This window comes from Ahaetulla prasina, chromosome 1, assembly GCF_028640845.1.
Source record: "Ahaetulla prasina isolate Xishuangbanna chromosome 1, ASM2864084v1, whole genome shotgun sequence".
Lineage (NCBI taxonomy): Eukaryota > Metazoa > Chordata > Lepidosauria > Squamata > Colubridae > Ahaetulla > Ahaetulla prasina.
Window position 1 is genome coordinate 339,421,679 of NC_080539.1, and position 21,712 is coordinate 339,443,390.

Below are 21,712 nucleotides of genomic sequence, written 5' to 3' on the forward strand. Positions count from 1 at the left end.
TAGTGCTTGGACATGCATTAAAAAACCTCCAGAGTATCCAAGAAAAACTGCTTTAAATGAATAGCCCCTGAAGGCTATTTGCTATTCGGCAAGTGATGTAAATACAAACAAGGTAGTGAAAGCATGCAAAACACAGCTTCTGGAATTCTTTCTAACCCCTTAATAATACCAGCTCCACTCATGGGACTAGGAGGAAAGAGAAAAAGGATGAAGCAAATGACATAATTCCTTTCCAACATTCTTTTGGATTAGAAAGAATAAAAATGAATGATATTTCCTCTTTACTCTCACATACTGTCTTGCAAATTAATATTATTGTGAATCTGCCTGGATGGGTTACTTGAGGATTTATAGCTGTACAGCATGAATACATATGAACTATTTATTAATTCTCTATTTCTTGCCTTTTTTAATACAAAGGAAAGGACCCAAATGCTAATAAAATGGGTTTCAAGAAGACATTATCAAAATGTCTTGATCAGTAGACAGAATAACAAGAAATGGAGATGTACCGTATATACTCGAGTATAAGCCGAGTTTTTCAGCACGTTTTTTGTGCTGAAAAACGTCCCCTCGGCTTATACTCGAGTCTACGTCTTCGGGAACCCCGCACAGGAGGGGTACGAGCGGACTCCCATGGGAGGGACGGGAGCGGGCCCGCCGAGGTCTCGCGGGATTTGTCGCCCCAGGCCGGCCCCATTCCCGTGTCTGGTGGGCGGACGGCGCAAACTTGGCGGGCTGTGCATTGGCGGGGAAGCCCTGGTGGTGCAGTGTTCCCGTTCGCCTGGCCTCCGTCCTCCGATCTCCTGCGCTGGGAGGCGGCGGCGAGCCAGCGGCAACCGGGCACCGCGGACTTTGGCAAGGAGGAAGGTGGGAGGGAAGCGAGCTGCCGGCTGTGGGGGTTGAGGCGTGCAAGAGGAGTGGCGTGGAAAGGCCTTTTGTGTGTGTGCGTGTGTGTGCGCCTGTGTGCCCTAGGGAGGAAGCGGAGCTGCCGGCTGTGGGGGTTGAGGCGTGCAAGAGGAGTGGCGTGGAAAGGCCTTTTGTGTGTGTGCGTGGAAAGGCCTTTTGTGTGTGTGTGTGCGTGTGTGCGCCTGTGTGCCCTAGGGAGGCGGAGCTGCCGGCTGTGTGGGGGTTGAGGCGTGCAAGAGGCGCGCCTCCTCCTCTTCCTCACGCTCGCTCCTCTTGCACGCCTCAACCCCACCATCCCCACCCTCTCCAGCGTGAAGGTCACCTCCTCCCTCTTCCAGGCGGCGGCGGCGGCGGCGGCGGCGGCGGCGGCGGCTCGGCTCCGGCGGGCGCCACAGCCGGCAGCTCCGCTTCCTCCCACTGGTCCCAGTCCAGCGAGCGGTGGCGACATGCCGAGCGCCGCCCGCCACCGCTCGGGAAACCTCCTCCTCTTCCAGGCGGCGGCGGCGGCGGGGAGCCGCCAGCCTTCTCGGCTGAGGAGGAGGTTTCCCGAGCGGTGGCGTCGGCCGAGAAGGCTGGCGGCTCCCCGCCCGCGCGCGGACCCAAGCCAAGCGGTCCCAATCCAGCGAGCGGTGGCGGGCGGCGCTCGGCATGTCGCTTTCACCGTTCGGCTGGACTGGGACCAGTGGGGAGGGAAGCGAGCTGCCGGCTGTGGCGCTCCGCTGCCGCCGCCGCCGCCGCCGCCGCCGCCGCCGCCTGGAAGAGGAGGAGGTGACCTTCACGCTGGAGAGGGTGGGGATGGTGGGGTTGAGGCGGCAAGAGGAGCGAGCGTGGAGGAAGAGGAGGAGGCGCGCCTCTTGCACGCCTCAACCCCCACACAGCCGGCAGCCCGCTTCCTCCCTAGGGCACACAGGCGCACACACACGCACACACACACAAAAGGCCTTTCCACGCCACTCCTCTTGCACGCCTCAACCCCCACAGCCGGCAGCTCCGCTTCCTCCCACCTTCCTCCTGCCAAAGTCCGCGGTGCCCGGTTCGCTGGCTCGCTCGCTCGCTCCCAGCGCAGGAGATCGGAGGACGGAGGCCAGGGCGAACGGGAACAGCCCACGCCCGAAGAGGGAAAGGGAGCGAGTGGGTGGGTGGCTGGGACGAGACCCCACCACAAACACACACACACGCCCGTGAGGCGTCTTGCTTGCATGTCACACACACGCACGCTCGCTGGGAAAAAAAAAAGGATGGATGGATGGATGGAAGTAAGGAAGGAAGGATGGATTGATGGATGGAGGCGACCGCTTTGAAGCGCAACCCTTCTCCCGCAACTAAGGGGGGGGTCAATGTTTTCCCCAATCCTAGGGTGTGGGGAAACAGTCATTCTTTCTTCCGCCCTAGTCTCTCCCGAGATCGCACTGCAGCGCCCATCATCCCCAGCCGGCAATCTGAGCTCGTGCCATGGCCGGCGTGGAGGGTGTGGTGGTGGTAAAACGGCCAGGAGAAAGCTTTCGCTCTTTTCGAGAGGTCCTCTTGGAAGGCTGCCTTGGAAAGGGAAAGTGGGGAGGGGGCAGAGATTTCTCCCTCAAAGGTCCCCTTGGAAGGCTGGGTTGGAAAGGGAAAGTGGGAGGGGCAGAGATTTCTTCCTCGGGTCCTTCTAGAGTCCTTGAGAAACTGATATCATACAAGGTTAATAAATTATACTCCTCCTCCTCATTGATGAGTTTTTCATCCTGAAATTGATTGAAACATTGTACCATCATATGCTGCCATAGTATAGTGTTAACAACATCTGTAAAGATGATATATGAGCATGACACTAAGTTTTTCTATATTTCCCCTTTATTGAAAAACTTCCATCATGCTTCTTTCTGAAAACAAAGGTCATTATAATATACCTCATTATATATTTGATTTGATGATATTTCAGTTAATAAATACCATTTAAGGTGTTAAGCTTCTTTTCTTTTCAGCAGCAAAGTGAATTACAACTTTAAAGAACTTTATTACTTTATATTCATTTATTTTAAGTATAGATTTTAGATTTTTAAACAAATATGTTTAGAGCTTTTATATCTTTCAAGTTATTCAAATTATCCTCAGCAGGTATATAATGGCATCCAATTCCAATATCATGTTGGGGCTTTTGAGCAAGGGAGGAGGAACGTGAGCACCGCCTTTCGCTGGCATTCCGGGATTTCCTTTGTTTAGAGCTGGGAATCCTCCTTCCCCCTTTTGCACTCCCTCCCTCCCTCTCTCTCTCTCTCTCTCTCTCTCACACACACACACACACACACACAGACTTCTAAAGTCGATTGGCACAATGAAAGGCAAAGACCACAATTGTTTTAAGAAAGAAGCTTTAGCAGGGAGGGGGATGGGAGGGTGTTTTAAGTTTTGGCAAACAGCCAGGCCAACTGTATTGGAGAAGGTCACACAACTGGCCTTAACATTTTAGCTGCTGTCTTTTTCCTCACACTTGGGTTTAATGATATTAGAGACCCTTATTGCCCTGCCAAAAAAAAAAAAAAAGCCACCCCAACGTCTATGAAAATTAACCTTCTCTGCCAAGAGACACTGTGCAGGGTATTTTCACTATTGGTGTGCATACAGGCTTAGATTTGTGCTGGGTTCTTAGTGCTTAGAGCACTGACCTTCAGAGGCACCCTGGTCCCTTGGAAGCTAAAGGAGGACTCATTTTCATGCTTGCAGTTGTATTGTCAATTTCTGTGAGACAATGTTGTTGAAGTAACTCACTCACTCATTCATTCATTCATTCATTCCTTGTGTGTCCAATCACACTTAGCCAATAAAAATTCTATTCTATTCTATTCTATTCATTCATTCATTCATTCATTTTATTTTGTCAAATACATATTAAATAATTATATAAATATAAGCATGAATTGAATACATAAAAGGAATACAACTAAAGGGAACATTAGGACAGGGACGGTAGGCACGCTGGTGCTCTTATGCACGCCTTACAGACCTCTTAGGAATGGGGTGAGGTCAATACTAGATAGTCTTTGGTTAAGGCTTTGGGGATTTTGGGAAGAGACCACAGAGTCAGGTAGCACATTCAGGCATTAACAACTCTGTTACTGAAGTCACATTTTCTGCAATCTAGATTGGAGAGGTTCACTTTAAGTTTGAATCTATTGTGTTCTCGTGTATTGTTGTGGTTGAAGCTGAAGTAGTCATTGATAGGAAGTACATTGTAGCAGATAATTTTATGAGCTATGCTCAGGTCATACCAAAGGCGGCGTAGTTCTAAATTTTCTAAAGCTGGGAATCCTCCTTCCCCCTTTTGCACTTTTATTGTTTTTCGTTCAAATAAATATTCATGTTATTTTACTTGGCTCTATCTTTATTTTTTACATTGACCAGTAGCTGCCTCATTTCCCACCCTCGGCTTATACTCGAGTCAATAGTTTTTCCCAGTTTTTGTGGTAAAATTAGGTGCCTCGGCTTATATTCGGATCGGCTTATACTCGAGTATATACGGTACTCTGTCTTGGATGATTTTGTACCAATTAGGTTGCCAGATTGCCAAAAAAAAAAAAAAAGCCAATGAGGAATAGATCTGGATGGGAGACACATCAGAAACAAACAAACAAACAAACAAACAAACAAACAAACCCATGGCTTTAGGCTAGTTTGCAAAGTTGAAAAAATATATTTGAAAAGGGCAATAACAAACTATTTCTTTACTGTTGCCAAGTGGGGGGGGACAAACATTTGGCATATCTATCTAGTCATCAGGAGGCAATGGAGACAGTTTCTATAGTTTGAGAATGCTTCCCATGCTCAAATGGCTAGCTTTCCTACTTTTGATTTTCTAGCTTTAGTTAGTGTGCGTACTATCCTACTTTCCAGATAAAACAGATTTGATTTTGCTCCCAATCAATCCTAATCAAATCCATACCAGATTAGCCCAAAATGCCAAAAATCACATGCTTTTGGAAAGCATTCAGAAAGTTCTGATGTTTACAGAATATATAACTAAATTAATTTCTGGGGCAGAGAAGCTATTTATCATCTCAGTTTTGTTCTATCTATGCCCTCAAGTTCATTTCCAAACCTAACGTATTGTACACACATGTACACACCCACATGCATACATCCACCCACCATCAAACTACTCCCATTTAGGATAAGCTAAACATTATGCAAGTGAAGAAGAGGAATAATAAATACCAACATGAAATAAGAAAATGAGTAGGATGGGGATATGTATGTGTGTGTGTGTGTGTTTGTGTGTGTTTGTGTGTGTGTGTGTGTGTGTGTGTGTGTGTGTATATTTGTTTTCTGAGGTTTTCACGGGTGTTTGTATATAGGTCTTTGGTTGTTCGGGTTTTCTCCCGTGTGAAATTGGAAGTGTCTTGGCGACGTTTCGACGAAGTCTCATTCGTCATCTTCAGGCTTCATCTTCGTGCTTCTGGGAGCAATGTGTGATCGCAGCTGTTTCTTCCTTTTAACTGCTAGTGGAGGTTTGAACTGATTGGGTGGGAGCTTGGCTGTGCTCTGATTGGATGGGGTTTTTTTTGTGCTCTGATTGGCTGGGGGGGTGTCCTGTGTTGGTGGGGGCTTGGTTGTGCTGTCACCACCGCACATCCACCCAGAAAGCAGACCCAAACCCACACTGATCATGAAGCACGACCAAGGACCAGAAGCCAGACCGCAGCTGCAACATTAGCCATTTCAAACCCCTCCAATCCATACATGCAGCAGACTGACCCCCACTATGAAGATGTAGCACGACCACAAAGCCAAACAACAGCTATGCAGCTCACCAGCTCAAATTCCCCTGCAACACAGACTAAACTGAGCACAACCAAGCCCCCACCAACACAGGACACACCCCCATCCAATCAGAGCACAAAAAAAACCCCATCCAATCAGAGCACAGCCAAGCTCCCACCCAATCAGTTCAAACCCCCATTAGCAGTTAAAAGGAAGAAACAGCTGCGATCACACATTGCTCCCAGAAGCACGAAGCTGAAGCCTGAAGATGACGAATGAGACTTCGTCGAAACGTCGCCAAGACACTTCCAATTTTACACGGGAGAAAACCCGAATAACCAAAGACACACACACACACACACATATATATATATATATATATGCATATATAGGTCTTGGCATATTCGGGTCTTTTCCCGTGTAAGGTTGAGAGTATCTTGGTGACGTTTCGACGAGGTCTCACTCATCATCTTCAGGCTGGTGCTTTCGGCTTCATGCTTCTGTGAGCAAAGCGTGGTCGGAGCTGCCGTCTCTCTATCAATACTGGTGGGGAGGTGGGAAGTGTTGCTGTGAGCGGGTTGGTTGGCTGTGTGGTTCCATCTTGATTGGTAGATGGAGTGGGTGTTTGCAGATTGGTCGGCTGTTTCGTACCATCCTGTGTGGGTGTGGTCCTAGTCTTTTGTTCCTGAGCTTTGGTGCTGTGGCCTCTGGAGTTATGTGATGTGATGTCTTGAGCAGATGGCTGTGATGCAGCATCCCGGGTTTTGGTTTGGCTCCGAGTCCGAGGTCTCGTCATGTGTTCCTGGCGTGTGTCTGCTTGCTTTGTGTGGGGATCGGAGGGGGGCGCAGCAGCCAGTGGTGCCAGCATGGTCTGGCTTCTGGATGGTGTTTGTGTTTCGTCTGTGGGATGGGTTTGGGTTTGACTCTTGTTCTGTCCCCCCAACTCAATCTGGGAGGCATGTGAATTGACTCAATTAGCTGGCAATTTAGTCCATGGCAGCTATCAGCTCTGGCAGCAAACCAGTGAGCGTCTGCCAAGGTTTTCTTTTATCTTCCTTGATGCCGGCGTGTCAGAAGCTCGTTACCGGAGCAACCAGGAAGTCAGGAACAAACAGCACTCCAAGCCAAATGCTCAGTCAAATAGTTCAGCTCAAGTTTTCTCCAGTCAGTTTGGTTTGTCCGTCACGAAGTAGTAGATCAGCCCCTCCTGCTTTAATACCCCGTGGGGTGTGGCTCCGTGACTCAGCACTTTCTAGCCCTACTCCACCCCTTCTTCTGTTGTTCCCGCCTCTCTTGTCTATGAAACCTGGGATCTAATCAGGACTGGTTGTCCACAGCTGGGTCTGGAAGCAGTGCCTGGGCAGGGGGGAGGTACAGGAGACAGAGGCCTCGTCACCTCCTCCACCTGGCCTGCCTCTGGCTCCTGGAGCTGAGCCAGAGAGGCCGGCCCCGCAGAGGGGAGCCCTGATGGCCCTTCCACCTCACTCTCTGAATCACTTTCTGGCAGGGGGCCAGGCCCGGGGAGGGCTGGAGCCACAACAACTCTGGTGAGGATGATTGGTGGTGTGTTGTGTGTCATCCTGGGTCCGGTGTCAATTTTTGTGGCTGGGACTTGTTTGTTGACTCGTTTGTTTGTCCACTGGCTGCTGCACCCCCCTCCGATCCCCACACAAAGCAAGCGGACACACGCCAAGAACACATGACAAGACCTCGGACTCGGAGCCAAACCAAAACCCGGGATGCTACATCACACCCATCTGCTCAAGACATCACATCACAGAACTCCAGAGGCCACAACACCAAAGCTCAGGAACAAAAGACTAGGACCACACCCACACAGGATGCTACGAAACAGCCGACCAATCTGCAAATACCCACTCCATCTACCAATCAAGATGCAACCACACAGCCAACCAATCTGCTCACAGCAACATTCCCCACCTCCCCACCAGTATTGATAGAGAGATGGCAGCTCCGACCATGCTTTGCTCGCACAAGCATGAAGCCGAAAGCACCAGCCTGAAGATGATGAGTGAGACCTCGTCGAAACATCACCAAGATACTCTCAACCTTACACGGGAAAAGACCCGAATATGCCAAGACCTATTTACCTATACCCGTGAAAACTTATCATATATCATATCAATCATATCATATATCACATATCAGGTTCTAGAATTTTCCAGCCAGCATAGTACTTGAAGTCCATGTATGGACTGTATGTCCATGTATGTTGCTTCTTTAAGTTTCTTAAAGTTTCTTCTATCCTTGCTTTTATCATAACATTACATTCCTGATTTTTAAACTTGTAACCTCTTTATGAGGATCTCATCAATTTTCTATTTACTGTAATTTATTTGGTTTTTCCTTTTCCTTCACCCCATTCACTTTCCCTTCATACAATTGTTTGCAATTCAATTCCCATTCATTCTTTCTGTATCACCAAACTATCTCAACAAAGTTATGTAATATTCATTGGTTCTGGTGCCACTTTGTGGCCATGCTCCAAAATTGTGTGCTTCTTTTCCCTGCAACTGAGCTTATGGAAAGAGGAATGGGGTGCGGGAGGGGGGGCAAGAGAGGAAGAGAAGAATGTATGATTATTTGTGTAAAAATAAAAGACTGAGTTTGAAAAGCTGGTCATTCTAGATTACCTAAAACTTCCACAGTATCCCAAAGGGTACTTCTGTGATGAATTTTATTATGTCAAAAGACAAATCACCCAGAGACACAGCTTAGTGGCCAGGCTCTTTTTTTCCAAGCAAGGTACAAAAGTAGCTTATCAGGTAATTAGGAAATAATAGTGAACAAACCAGATTAGCCTCTATGAATATGCATTTGCTGTCAAATGAACAAATGCCTTTTGTGAAAGTTAAGAGCTGTGCCATCCAAAATGTCCCATGAAAATGACCATTTAACAGTTCATTAAATAAGCCGGTATTCTGAGTTTTCATCTCTTGTCAGACAAGCAAGTTCTATATAAGGGAATACTGCAAATAATCAAGAATTAACTGATGGAGTTCATTCCTTGGCACATATCTGCTAAATGCAATCAAGAATTTACTTACCATCACGGGTGACCTCTATGACATAGAGACCTTCATCTGAGCCAATTGCTATTCTATCTCGATCTAATGGTAACAAGGTAAGAAAAATAATTATTAATATAAATATTCATTCTAACCCTGGTTTCCACTCTTTTACAGAAAGCGTCCATTTGATAGACAAAATATGCATGTGCTAAAAGAACTGCACCGAATACCATTTTGTGGTATCAAATATCAGACCTCAATAATAATGTAATTCAATCCAAGTCTAACAAAATGAAAAGTCCACAGAATTTAGTAAAGCTTGCTCATAGGAAAGTAGGTATAGCAATGCAAACTGTACGGTATTGGCCTCAGATTATTTAAAGGAGAACTTTGGAGGAGACTGTCTATGGAGATTCTCAGTCATCCAGGTCATGGTTATCCCAAAGATGCTTAATACAACTGTACTTTCTTATTTTTATTTGAATATGTTCCGCAGAAGAAGGTCCTTGGATGAGAAGCGAAATATCTTCAAAGAAAAATAACAAAGTCCAGTTGCCTCCTGATAAAGCACTTCTGGGTTTGGAGGAGACTGTGCTCCAAGATTTTTCTATTTTGGAGCTTCAATCAGTAGAGATGAAGGACCAGATTTTTCAGTAAACATTGCTCTCATGATTTCTATAACCAAGATTAACTGGGATAATCCCATCTATCTCATCCTATCTTCCAAAATGAGGAAAAATAGTTCTATTCCAGAAGATTTAAAGAAAGTGGAATATTTTTAAAAAGTTGGGTAGCAGTATGCTTTCTCATTTCAAACTGCTGTTAATATTCTGCTCTCTTACTACTCTAAAATTATAATATATGGCGCTAATATAATCCTTTTGGTTCTTGCAGATGGCAACTGTCCATAAGAAGGAAGTAAGGTAGGCAGGCAGGCAGGCAGGCAAACAAATGATGACTCCAAATGAGAAGGAAATATAACATTTGGATTTTTTTAAAGTTTTTTTTTTAAATTTTATAACATAAAAATTCCAATTCCAATTGAACAGTGTGTTGTCTGAGTACAAATCGTTTTAGGAAATAATAGTCAAAGTATTTACAACAGTATTCATTACATTAGTATTAATTATAACAATATTAATATTAATAATGACAATATTTGTTTAACCAATTTAACATACCTTCCTTATGTCACTGATCCTTCCATATATTTCCCTGTTTCTAGCACCTGTTTTTGTCAGCTAACCATTGATAAAATAGGTCCCAAGTCAAAAAATATTCAGTTTCTTTCTTTTCATTAATTATAAGTGTTAGTCTATGCAGAAATTTTCTGCACATTCTAGCATTTTTTAAATCACATTTCATCCGTTGTTTGTTAATATACTTAACAATTTTATTTTAGCACAATAAGGAATGGGACCAAAACTGAGTCAATGCATCTAAGCATTGCTGATATCTACTTCAAGTAGTGAGAAACATACACCAATTTGTTTTATCGGTCAATCACTGAATTTCATGCTACTAGTTTTTCCTGTCAAGAGATGAAAATAAGAAACAATATATTTAAAGATGGCAATGTATTAGTCTCAATTACAGGTGTAATGCTACACATTGTGTCTTGTTATATTCCAACATACCTATAATAGTAGCAGCTAGGCTGGTTTTAATGAGAGGCAGCGTACTGTCATAGGCTTCCTGCGGAATATGAATAACTTGATTTCTGAGTTTATTTTTGTGCAGAATAGATTGCAGTCCCTCTAGAATTCCAACCCACTTTCGCTTTTCATTCTCGTTTTCTGTTAGGATCAGCAGAGAGCAGGTCTTTGAAGGAGAGCCTAAGAGAGAAGCCGTCACCTTGAGAACAAGAAGACAGAAAAGGAAAATAATTGCATGAAATTCACCCACACAAGACATGCCTCAATTAAAGCAAGGTGGCAAAATGGAAATGTATGCTAGTCAGACAAAGTGTTTTTCAAAATGGCCTGCTTCAGACTGAGCCTTCTGTAGGCAGCATGAATAAATGCAGTGGCAAAAGAGAGAAGGGATAATGACACTCTGATTTCTTAGAAGCCATCTACTCTGCAGATATTGACGTAGGAGGGATTTGTTCAGTGTTTTCTCCCGCCTCAACCAACTTGGAAATATAGACAATCATCTTCACTCTTAGCCGTGATTTTGGGCCTAAGACTATGAATCAGAAGAGAGACTGTAAAGTTCATGTACTTGGGGGAGGTTGATTAGATGATATAGCTCACAATCCTTTGCATTAGGAAAGCTGGTTAGGAATTATGGGAATTGAAATAACATGCAAGGTACCAACCACATTGTGCTTGGATTTAATTTCAATGAATTCATTTCTAGTTTATATTTAATTCATTACCAATACAAATTTACAATGCTGGCAAATCTCTTTTACTCTTTTTTGTAGAGTATGCCAGAAATATTGCTACAACAGTGACATGGAGACAATCACATATTGTCTTTACTCATGTGGTTAATCAGAAATTCTTGCTTCATTTTAGGAGACCAGTTGACATCGCGGCGGGAACGGTCTGGAAATAGCCGAGCTCCACCAAGCTCCATGAAAACCGGCTGGTATCTGTTGCCGGGAGACCCTACGAGGTCAAAGCCACCCTGGAGAGGTGGTGAAGAAAGAAGAGGTGCCTCACTGATCATGAGGAAACCGCAATTTCCTCATTAGATACAAAGAAAACGCTCCCAAACAGCATCAGGGACGACGGCCATTTTGGCAAGTCACAAGCTGTGACAACTGGGACAATAAGATTATGTGCGGGAGCGGTTCATGGACAGAGCATTGAAACTGGGTGAGATAACGTTCAACTTTTACTTTAGAGATTTAACCCAAATAAAAGAATTTATTATAATCATAAGCATATTAAGATTAGAAGGTGAAAGACTATGATTAGGTATACTTAATTATATTATTATTATTAACTGTGCAAAAAGTATATTGAAACTTATAGTTCTTAAGGACTATAAATATAGGGGACTTCGAGATATAATTCCAGGACTGATTAAACCTTATTAATAATTGGCCTTATTGGTGTTCCTAGATAATTGGGATATTAGAATTATGGTGGAATACTCAATATTAAACTATTAGTGACTCAACAGATACATTGTATGGAGAAATGTTATTGATGTTTCAATGTATTTATGAAGAAGTGACAAAGAATCTTAAGGAGAGAATGGTATTGTTTAAAGACAAAGATGTGAATGTAGAAGGACCTCAACAAATGGGGGGGAAGATGAGTACAAATTGGGAAAATAGTATTACACACACTGATATATAATAGAATTTATTATAATTACAATGTGCATGTTAAGTTTAGAACTGGAAGACTATGATCATATATATTTCATTGTATTATTATTGTTAGTATTGTATAAAAAATATATTGACCCAGTCAATACACTGTACACAAAATATGTATGGCTGTTAAAGGAAAATTACAAATAAAACATATATGGGGAATGGGGAGTGTTGCTGTGAGTGGGTTGGTTGGCTGTGTGGTTGCATCTTGATTGGTAGATGGAGTGGGTGTTTGCCAAACCCATCCCACAGACGAAACACAACCACCATCCAGAAGCCAGACCATGCTGACACCACTGGCTGCTGCGCCCCCCTCTGATCCTCACACAAAGCAAGCAGACACACACCAGGAACACATGACAGGACCTCGGACTCAAAGCCAAACCAGGGCCTGGGATGCTGCATCACAGCCATCTGCTCAAGACATCACATCACAGAACTTCAGAAGCCACAGCACCAAAGCTCAGGAACAAAAGACCAGGACCACACCCACACAGGATGCTACGAAACAGCCGACCAATCTGCAAACACCCACTCCATCTACCAATCAAGATGCAACCACACAGCCAACCAACCTGCTCACAGCAACACTCCCACCTCCCCACCAGTATTTATAGAGAGACGGCGGCTCCGACCACTCTTTGCTCGAGAAGCACGAAGCCGAAGACACCAGCCTGAAGATGATGAGTGAAACCTCGTCAAAACGTCGACCAATCTGCAAACACCCACTCCATCTACCAATCAAGATACAACCACACAGCCAACCAACCTGCTCACAGCAACATTCCCCACCTCCCCACCAGTATTTATAGAGAGACAGCAGCTCTGACCACTCTTTGCTCGAGAAGCACGAAGCTGAAGACAGCCTGAAGATGATGAGTGAGACCTCGTCGAAACGTCACCAAGATACTTTCAACCTCACACGGGAAAAGACCCGAATATGCCAAGACCTACATACATTCACACACACACACACACACACACACAATCTTATTTCTTTTTTATCTCTCATCTCTCAAAAAATTGCCTATAAGATTCATGTAGGTGTAGACTTAAGCAAGCTTTGGATGCTTACTTTAAATTCCTTTCTAATTCATTCCGATTAAGTTAAAACTTCCAGTCCTTTGGCAAACTCAGACTTCTTTATTCCAATTCACTGAGAAATGTATATACATTTGATATATTTCATTTCCCATACAAATGACTCCCTCATAGTTCTCTCCCTATGCATTAATAAGATTTGCTGGTGCTCAAAACAAGAGCTTTTGCACTTATTTTGTAATTTATCAGGCTGCTTATATAAGGGCCCACTCACTGTGACTCTCATCTTTAGTAGAAATGGGTCATCAAACAATAGGTAGATTTAAGAAATGGTTTTAAATAGTCCAAACCTGTGAATATGTTTATAAAATTCAATAGAGGAGTCATCCTTATAGGGCAAGCCACCAGAATATAAACTGAGAGTAAGCTCCCTGCTAGCACTGATGATGTTACTTATTTTGGTAAGGAAGCATCTATAAGAAATCAACTAAGCTCAGAAAGCACCAAGGGCCCCTCATTTATAAAACTTGTATAAAAACTGGCAAATGTATATCTATAGTAGTGACACCTAATTCTTGCAGGTATAATTCAATTTTGCTTTAAAAATTAAAATGTGGGAGTTCAATGATAGTAAAAAAAACCATGAGGGTTCCAGATTCCGAAAATTGACCCAAGTAAAATTAAATTACTTATGAACAGAGTATGTGTGAACAAAATACATGGTTCTGTCCAACGCATACTCTCTTCATAATGAGCATAACCTGGTTGCAGTGTTCTCTGTAATGTTAATTCAGAAATAGAACTTTCTATTACTTCACTTTCTTCAATACAATACAAATTATTTTACTATTTATTTTACCATAATTTTAGATTGAATTCTTGCCCCTAAAATATTTCCAGATATGGATGCTCCTAGTTCATTGGTAAATATATTATGTGTAATAAAGCCTTCCTCATTACTTGGCATCATGGTGGTTTAAGGTAATCTGGCAATGAAATTAGCATCCTGAGACACTTCGGTAACCTGGAATTTACCTAAATTTTTTAAAAATAAAATATGACCTATAAGCCAGACAACAAAACCAAAATATAATTATGTTGGCTATCTGCAAAATAAATATTTCACCTTCTTGATTCATCAGACAAGACAATCTCTTCCCAAGAGAGAAGTGAAAGATACCAATCTGCATACAAACACACAAATGTGTATCATATAACTACCTAAACTAGCTGAACATGTTTCACCACTGTCTTATCTCCCTTTTAGACAGATTCTAAAAGAAAATTAGAAAACAACTAGAATATAATAAAATATATTTCTGTGACTTAATTATTATAAAAAGATTGTAAACCCACAATCAACCTTCGATAGGGTAGCTATAGAAACCTAACAGTTTTGTTTTGCCTACACTGGAAAATTCTGTAAAACTTTATTTTTTATCAATCACAGCTAAGTAAAACATGAATTGTATTTGTACAAATTAGTCAAATGATCATACCCTGAATATACAAGGAACATCTTTACGGGTTGCATGTATAACATCTGATGCTAGGACAGAACTCACACAAAACTCTTCATCTCTGGAAAAACAACAACACTACATGTTATTAAATTTAAACTACATATTTAAAATCCTTGCTAAAGCAAATATTATTAACAAGAAATTAACAAATTAATTGGTAAAATTTGAATCACTAAGTTAAAAGAGCTTCTGTCTAAAGGTTTATGATATTATTTTCTACGAGAAAAAATCAAGAGCATATGAGAACATAAACCTATTCTCTCATACCTTATACAAATTTGGCCTACACTTTTGTCAAAATGATGCACAATGTATCAAAGCATGCTATGTAACATCAAAGAAAATTCAGCGATTGTGTCATTCTTCACTTGCTAATTTTTCTCTGACACAATCAAGCTTACAAAAAGATGTGGCTTAAGGTTGCAAACCTGAGATCCAGAACCTGACTTGCAACAACTCCTGGCTGAGTGGATTTTCCTTCAGGCACATCATAGAGGAAAAGTTTACAGTCACAGACAACTGCATAAACCCGCTGCCATCCTTTCTTAACTCCTGTTGGCTTTGGAACCTGTAAATGTAGAAATATATTATTCATATCATAAAAGGGGGGAAAGACTCATTTTTATTTATTAAATTTATTGTTTTATTCATTAAATATATATACCCTCTCACCATTGAAGCGACTCATAAAAATATTTCCAGGGATTTCCAACTATATATACATCTTGTAACTTCTTCATTTTAGATATACAATGGCTGCAGACAAATCAATCAATTAACTAATTGATCAATAAATATGACTGGCTTCCCTAAGGAGCCTGAAGTGATCTTTCGAATGTTATGAGTTATCTCTTCATAGGAAATTAAGTTGCATGACACTCATTTTCTCAATAGCTGAATTTGCAAATAATATTAAGGAATAATTTAATCAAATAAGCAAAACTCTTTCAAATCGTGGATCAATTGATAACAAATCTGTTTTAAAAGTATTAATTTAAAGTTAATGATGATGGTATATTTTAATTCTCCCATAATTTCTGATATAGGCTGCTACAAGAATACTTATCTCTTGAATAAACAATAAAATTCCACCATTCCTGATAAAATGATTTCCAACTTTGTACTGTTAAATAGTGGATTTTATCAGATACTTTCTCAAACAATTCATTATACAATTCATGGCATAAGCCCTGGTTATCTGAAGGATGGCTGGTCTCCAAATGCTTCTGTCCATCTGGTGAGATCAGGCACAGTAGGCACACTTGGGATCCCACTGATTAAGCAGTGCCGTTTAGCAGGTTCCAAGAGGCATGTCTTCTCTGTTGTAGCACCTGCTCTCTTGGAAAGATACCAACTCCCAAGATTCAGATGGATCCAATGTTGATGTCATTCAGGAAGCTTTTGAAGACTTGAATATTCTCCCTGGCTTTGGAAGTAGGATGATGGCTGAGCCCCTGTTCAGGACATTCCAATTTCTATTTTATTTTGTATTTATCTTATTTTTTTTAAATTGTAAGCCACCCAGAAATATTGGAGGTCTATTCGCAACTAAATAATAAATCAATGGATGGATAGATCTCTTTATCTGGCTCATGTAAATTCAACAGAAACTTTGTAAAGATATTCTTTAACAGTTAAGCCCAATTCCTAATGATTATATGAGCATGTGTTCTAGATGTCAATATGGAATGTCTGTCCTTGCTTTCTCTGGGAATATTTTTCAGATCCCAGTTCTGTTTAAGTCAAAGATACAGCTCCTAATAGTCTTCTATTCAAATTAGGCCCAATTCTGCTTAACTTTTTCAAGATCAGCTGAGCTTAGTTAAGTGCTGCTGATTGTTGTCATTATTTTATGCTATATAATTACTTTTTCAAATGTCACAGACACTCCACTGAACTTGGTAATTATTTCCATCTATCTATCTTTTTTAATCACGATTTTGGAGGACAGCAGCAATAACAATTTGATAATAATTAAATGCTGAATAATCTTGAAGGTGCAATCAATAAGCCGTAATGGGACAAGTTCTATTTAGAGGAGAAGGAAATGCTAGGAAAGATATTGAATTGGAAAGTTGCAAATGCCCTGAGACAGTTCCGGATACAACTGTGGTTTGGATGCTGATGATGGGGTTGGAAGCAATGTCTTGTAACCCCATCATGCCATGCTTGACTCCTAAAGTTTCTATTCTAATTTCTTTTACCTAAAATTGTATTAAGTTTGGAATTCCTCAAGAAGCGACCAGCTTGAAGTTTTCAACTGAACTTGGACTCTATTTTACAGCCAGATTTGCCTGACTGTCTATGTCTAAATTTGAACTGGTATTTGACTATGCACAGTAACTCTGATTATCTGATTACTGACCATCTGCCAATATGTGCAAAGGACCACCCTCTTTTTTTGCCAGATTCTTACCTTGACATAGCCCTTATAGGCTGTTCCTATGCCTCTTTGAACATCTACTCCAAGGGGTCTCTTGGCTTGCTCTGGAGGTATAGGACAGACCTGCGGTGCACCATCTTTGCAGGTAACGTGGCATGCAAACGAACACACTAAGGATGAAAAAGTAAACTTGTTAAGTTTTGTGTTATAACGCAATAAATTCTATAGAATAGAGAACTGGCTAACAGGATTGTGAATGAGCAAGGAAAGAACATCACACCATAGTTAGTCAGCAGCTAGTTTCCAAGAACAAGCAGTTTAAAATGGCAAACACAATATTCATTTATTTCATATTAAAAAGTAATGAATATATCATAGCAGGAGCTTCATTAAATCATAATCATGTTTCAGTAATGTTATATTTTAAAGTATAAAAGACTCTCCAGGTTTTAAAATTATGGCATTTTCTTTCTTCCTGAATTTATATCGTTTCCCCCAAAATAAGACATCCCCTGATAATAAGCCCAATCGGGCTTTTGAGCGCATGGCAATAAGGCCAAATGTTTATTTCAGGATTCAAAAAAATATAAGACAGGGTCTTATTTTCGTGGAAACATGGTACATACTTAATTATTTTGAACAACTCTGTTTCCTTCTGGTCAATTATTTAAGTCTTCAAAAGATCCATTAAAGTTCCAATTTTAAACAAAACTATGGAACCTAGTTTGGCAAGCCACCCTTTTTTCTTATGAAATAAAGGTCTGCAATAAATATGTGTAAAGTCTACAGATAAAGGAATAAAATGCACCAATATTTTCACTTCTGGGAATGGTTACCTAAATCTGAAGATATTCAAGATCTGTTGAGCTAAATAAAACTCTATTTTTAGAGTTTTATTTCTATTTTGATAATAATAATAAAAAAGCATGCATCCCTATTTTGCATTTCCCAGATTTAGGCATATCTTTGCCCCTGAATGTTATCAGAACTCCATTTAATTTCTAATATACAGGTAGACCTCAATTTACAAGAGGTCACTTAATGACCATTCAAAGTTCCAATTGACCTGAAAAAGGGGACTTACAAAATGCATTTGAAATTCCACTGGTTGGGCCTCATCTGTGTTCACATGTTCACATCCCTCAATCAAATGACAATGTTTTATGACAGCTTTCCTCAAAGCCAGCATTTACTTCCAGTTTTTGGCAAAATTACACCCATATTGAGCAACTGGTTAGGTTAACAGCTGTGGTGATTCGCTTAAAGATCATCACAAAAAAGGTCATAAAATCAGGTTGGGTCATGTAGCTAGCCTATTTTATAACCATTATGACATATGATTGTGATGGGCAGATTGCATTACAGTTGTTTATCAAGGACTGCCGATAACTGGTATTTTCTTGAGTCACCCAAGATGTAATATTCCCGTATAAGACACAAGTAGCCTGCATGTGCAGAACAGGGAGCAATCATTACCGTGGGTTTGGATAGCATCTCACTTTATCTGTCCAATTTTTTAAAAGTGATATGATCTCCCCTCTCCTTCCCAAAATATAGGTTGCAACTATCTGGCTGGTACTGACCCATAGTTCTAGAACTCCTAGATAGAAAATTGTAGATACAGCTAAGATTGGTAGCTTAATTTTTCTTTATATATTTCATCAATGTATAGGTACACATTCTGAGAAAGTGCTAAAGTTTTAGTGTCATTGTTCAAAAGAAATTCCCATCAATATCTAATTTGTAGGAAAGCATTCTATAATATTATATATTATAATTTAAGTAAAACAATCCAGTAATATCTCTGTATACTAAATATATTTTATAGCATCTTTTATATTGTTCAGTGTATATATAATCTTAATAATTAAGAAGGAATCACAATTCCCTGAATTGTGTGGCATAACTGTGCTTTAACATCATCTCACACCAATTAGCCATACTATAAAAAAGAATAGATTTAAAGCTAAATCTAAACCAATGCATTTGGGAATTAAATTTCTGCCTTTATTCAATACTACTGTTATAAATAGATGCTTACTACAAGAACATTTTAAACTGATTTGTTTTCTTTCCAAATGACAAGTAGGCTATTAAGATGCCTAAATGTTTAAAAGATTTAACCAACTTACCATCGCAAGCATAACCTTGTCTAATCAATCCCACCATGAGAGATGTACAGTGGCTGCATTGAGTTGGGCTTGAAAAGGATTTGATACTTAGTTGATGAGCTTTAGGCTGAAAAATAAGTTCACAACAAAGCAACATAAAAGTTCACTGAAAAATTGACACCTCTGATGAATTATTAATGAGACAGAGTATCAGCTTCCCTATCAATTCCATATCAAGTGGATGGCTGGGGTTAATTCAACTGTAAACCCTTATTTGGAACGGTCCTCATATGCTGCTGACACAGTGTATTAGATCCTCCATCTCCATATAAAAACTATTTTGAACAGAATAATACTTTAGCTGTTCATTGTGATTATTTTCAGCAGTTAATGAGATTAATGTCACTCAGTTTTTGATGAACTGTTAGAATGTATTGATTTCAAATAGATACTGTTCTTTTGTTTTGCTTTTATGACAGATTAATGTGCTTCCCTATTGATTATGCTTTGTTTGTTTTATCCTGGCTTTTGCACTGGGCTGAAATAGTTTTGTATTAGTTAATTTATATTTGAATTGTACTGTCAAAAGCAATACAATCATTCTTTCAAAATAAATACATGTCCAGTATAGAGTAATTTGGGCAACACAATATTTTTTAAAAAAATAGGTGCACTGTGCAACCGCCTAAATTATAATCAACAATCAGCTAAGAATTGTAACCTACAATCAAATCCACTCATATACTGAAACTGAAATAATAAATAGGTTTGTTTAACCCGCCATTATTGTATTAGTTTTTACAGAAGCTCAACATCTTTTTTATCATCACACTTAATAGTATAGAGCAAAACTAGTTGCTTACTGGCTACCACAACTGAATATCGACTGCACTTAGACTGTGGAACAAAATAATATAAGCAAATACGAAGTTCTAATTTGGGGCTGGTGAACTAGGGCAAATCCTTCTGGTACAGACTTATTTAAGGGGGCCTGGGGAATCCAAGCCAGCAAATTTCCAATCTAATTGAAAAAGGAGGGAGGGAAGGGGGGAAGGAGAAAGAGGAAAGGAGAAGGGAAAAAATGTGGAAATTTGCCACATAAAACTTACTGGATGGGCACAGTTTGCACTTTATAAACATATGGAAGTGGCTAGAGAAGCTATTCTCTTTTTTAATGTTACAGCAGTTCCAGGTTTTATGGAAAATAGGAGAGTTCTTCCCTAACGTAGTCATAGTCACAATCAGAATAGAAACTTCTACACTTAAAAAAGGCTAGCTTTAATGCCAACTTGCTGAGCCTTTTACTGATTTTAAAAAATGATTGAAAATACCCTCTCAGGAAAAGATTTAGACAGCAAATGCATTTGTCATCTACTTGTATAGCAGGTATGTTCTGGGGAAGGACAGAAAGTACCCAGAACCTTTCCAATTATGAATTAGCTGGAAGCAAAACACCCAAAAACACTCCCATAAGATTCTACATAGAATTCATTTTAATTCTTAGTCCAAGCTAAAATACCGTCCCCCCCCAAAACCATGCTTAGACATAGCTAACAGACATGAACACACTGACAAATGGATCATGCATGAGGCATAATACCTTACATGTCAACTCTCTCCCCCCATTTTTTTTTGTTAAAACAAACCATTAAAGCCCCATACCTTTGGTACAGCTAGAGAAATGGATTGAATGGTGGGGGAAGGAGCAGCAGGCATCCTCTGAAGCCGAATTGGTTCCTGAATTGTAAAAAACTGTAGCTGAATAACATTTAATTTTTCCAGGATCCCATATACATTTGGTCTTCCAACAATTAACAAATCTACTTCTAATTTTTAGGTAAGCGATTCTACTGAAAAATGCTGGCTTGCCCCTAATTTACTAAAAGCATGTTTGCAGATCAAGATAGACTCACAGGAAAACCTGCACTTTAGCAAGCAGCAGAAGATAAGCAAATAAGAGAGCAAGAAATGCACAGCTGAATGCGACAATGAGAACCAGGGAAACAGTAGCAGAACAAATGAATTGTACGCCAACTTTCTACATTTAAACATGACACAAGTCTACAAGGAAGCATGCTGTGAAAAGAGAAACTCTTTTCTCATGGATCTCTAATTGAGACACACATGTATTAGGTACCCCAAATTGTTTATTTGGAAATGGATGCTTACTTCTTGCTGCTGTTGTTCTGCAGGTGCAACAGAAGTTGACAGTGCCACCTCGGTCTTTGTACCTTGAACCTCCTGTTCACTAACTGAATTTGTCTGCAAAAACACAATCAAGAAAATTAGCTTCTAGCATCAATAGTCACTCAATATAGGAAGATTGGGGTTATCCGAGGTTAAAGAATCTTATCTGTTCAGAATAAAAATGGTAAAGAGAGTTCTTCTGCCCCTACTAAAAACAAGCCCCCAGAACACAATGAAAATTATTCTGATAGAACGATCAGGAACTGACTTTTCCTTCTACAATAAAGTCCTCATTGGGGACTAGCTTCCCCAAATCATCTGAAGTTCTTTTGAACTGATTAGAGACACAATATTCCACTTGATTACAAAGTCCAACAAAATGCCAAAATCTACATAAAACATTAGTTAATTATGTTTTTTTATTATTAAAGTGTATCTGAAAGCTGTACTGTCTG

General features: G+C 40.5%; 1 protein-coding gene across 1 annotated transcript in view; it reads right to left on the reverse strand.

Annotated features, from left to right (window-relative positions):
• Window positions 1-21,712, reverse strand: part of CDC42BPB (CDC42 binding protein kinase beta) — a 109,732-nt gene that overhangs the window by 15,603 nt on the left and 72,417 nt on the right. Inside the window, exons 22-29 of the mRNA XM_058162769.1 lie at window positions 21,240-21,332; window positions 20,733-20,807; window positions 19,092-19,197; window positions 16,993-17,129; window positions 15,005-15,144; window positions 14,553-14,634; window positions 10,316-10,532; window positions 8,715-8,777 (exon numbers count right to left, since the gene is read on the reverse strand). Coding sequence (XP_058018752.1) covers window positions 8,715-8,777; window positions 10,316-10,532; window positions 14,553-14,634; window positions 15,005-15,144; window positions 16,993-17,129; window positions 19,092-19,197; window positions 20,733-20,807; window positions 21,240-21,332 — 913 coding nt within the window. The remainder of the gene's footprint in view (window positions 1-8,714; window positions 8,778-10,315; window positions 10,533-14,552; window positions 14,635-15,004; window positions 15,145-16,992; window positions 17,130-19,091; window positions 19,198-20,732; window positions 20,808-21,239; window positions 21,333-21,712) is intronic.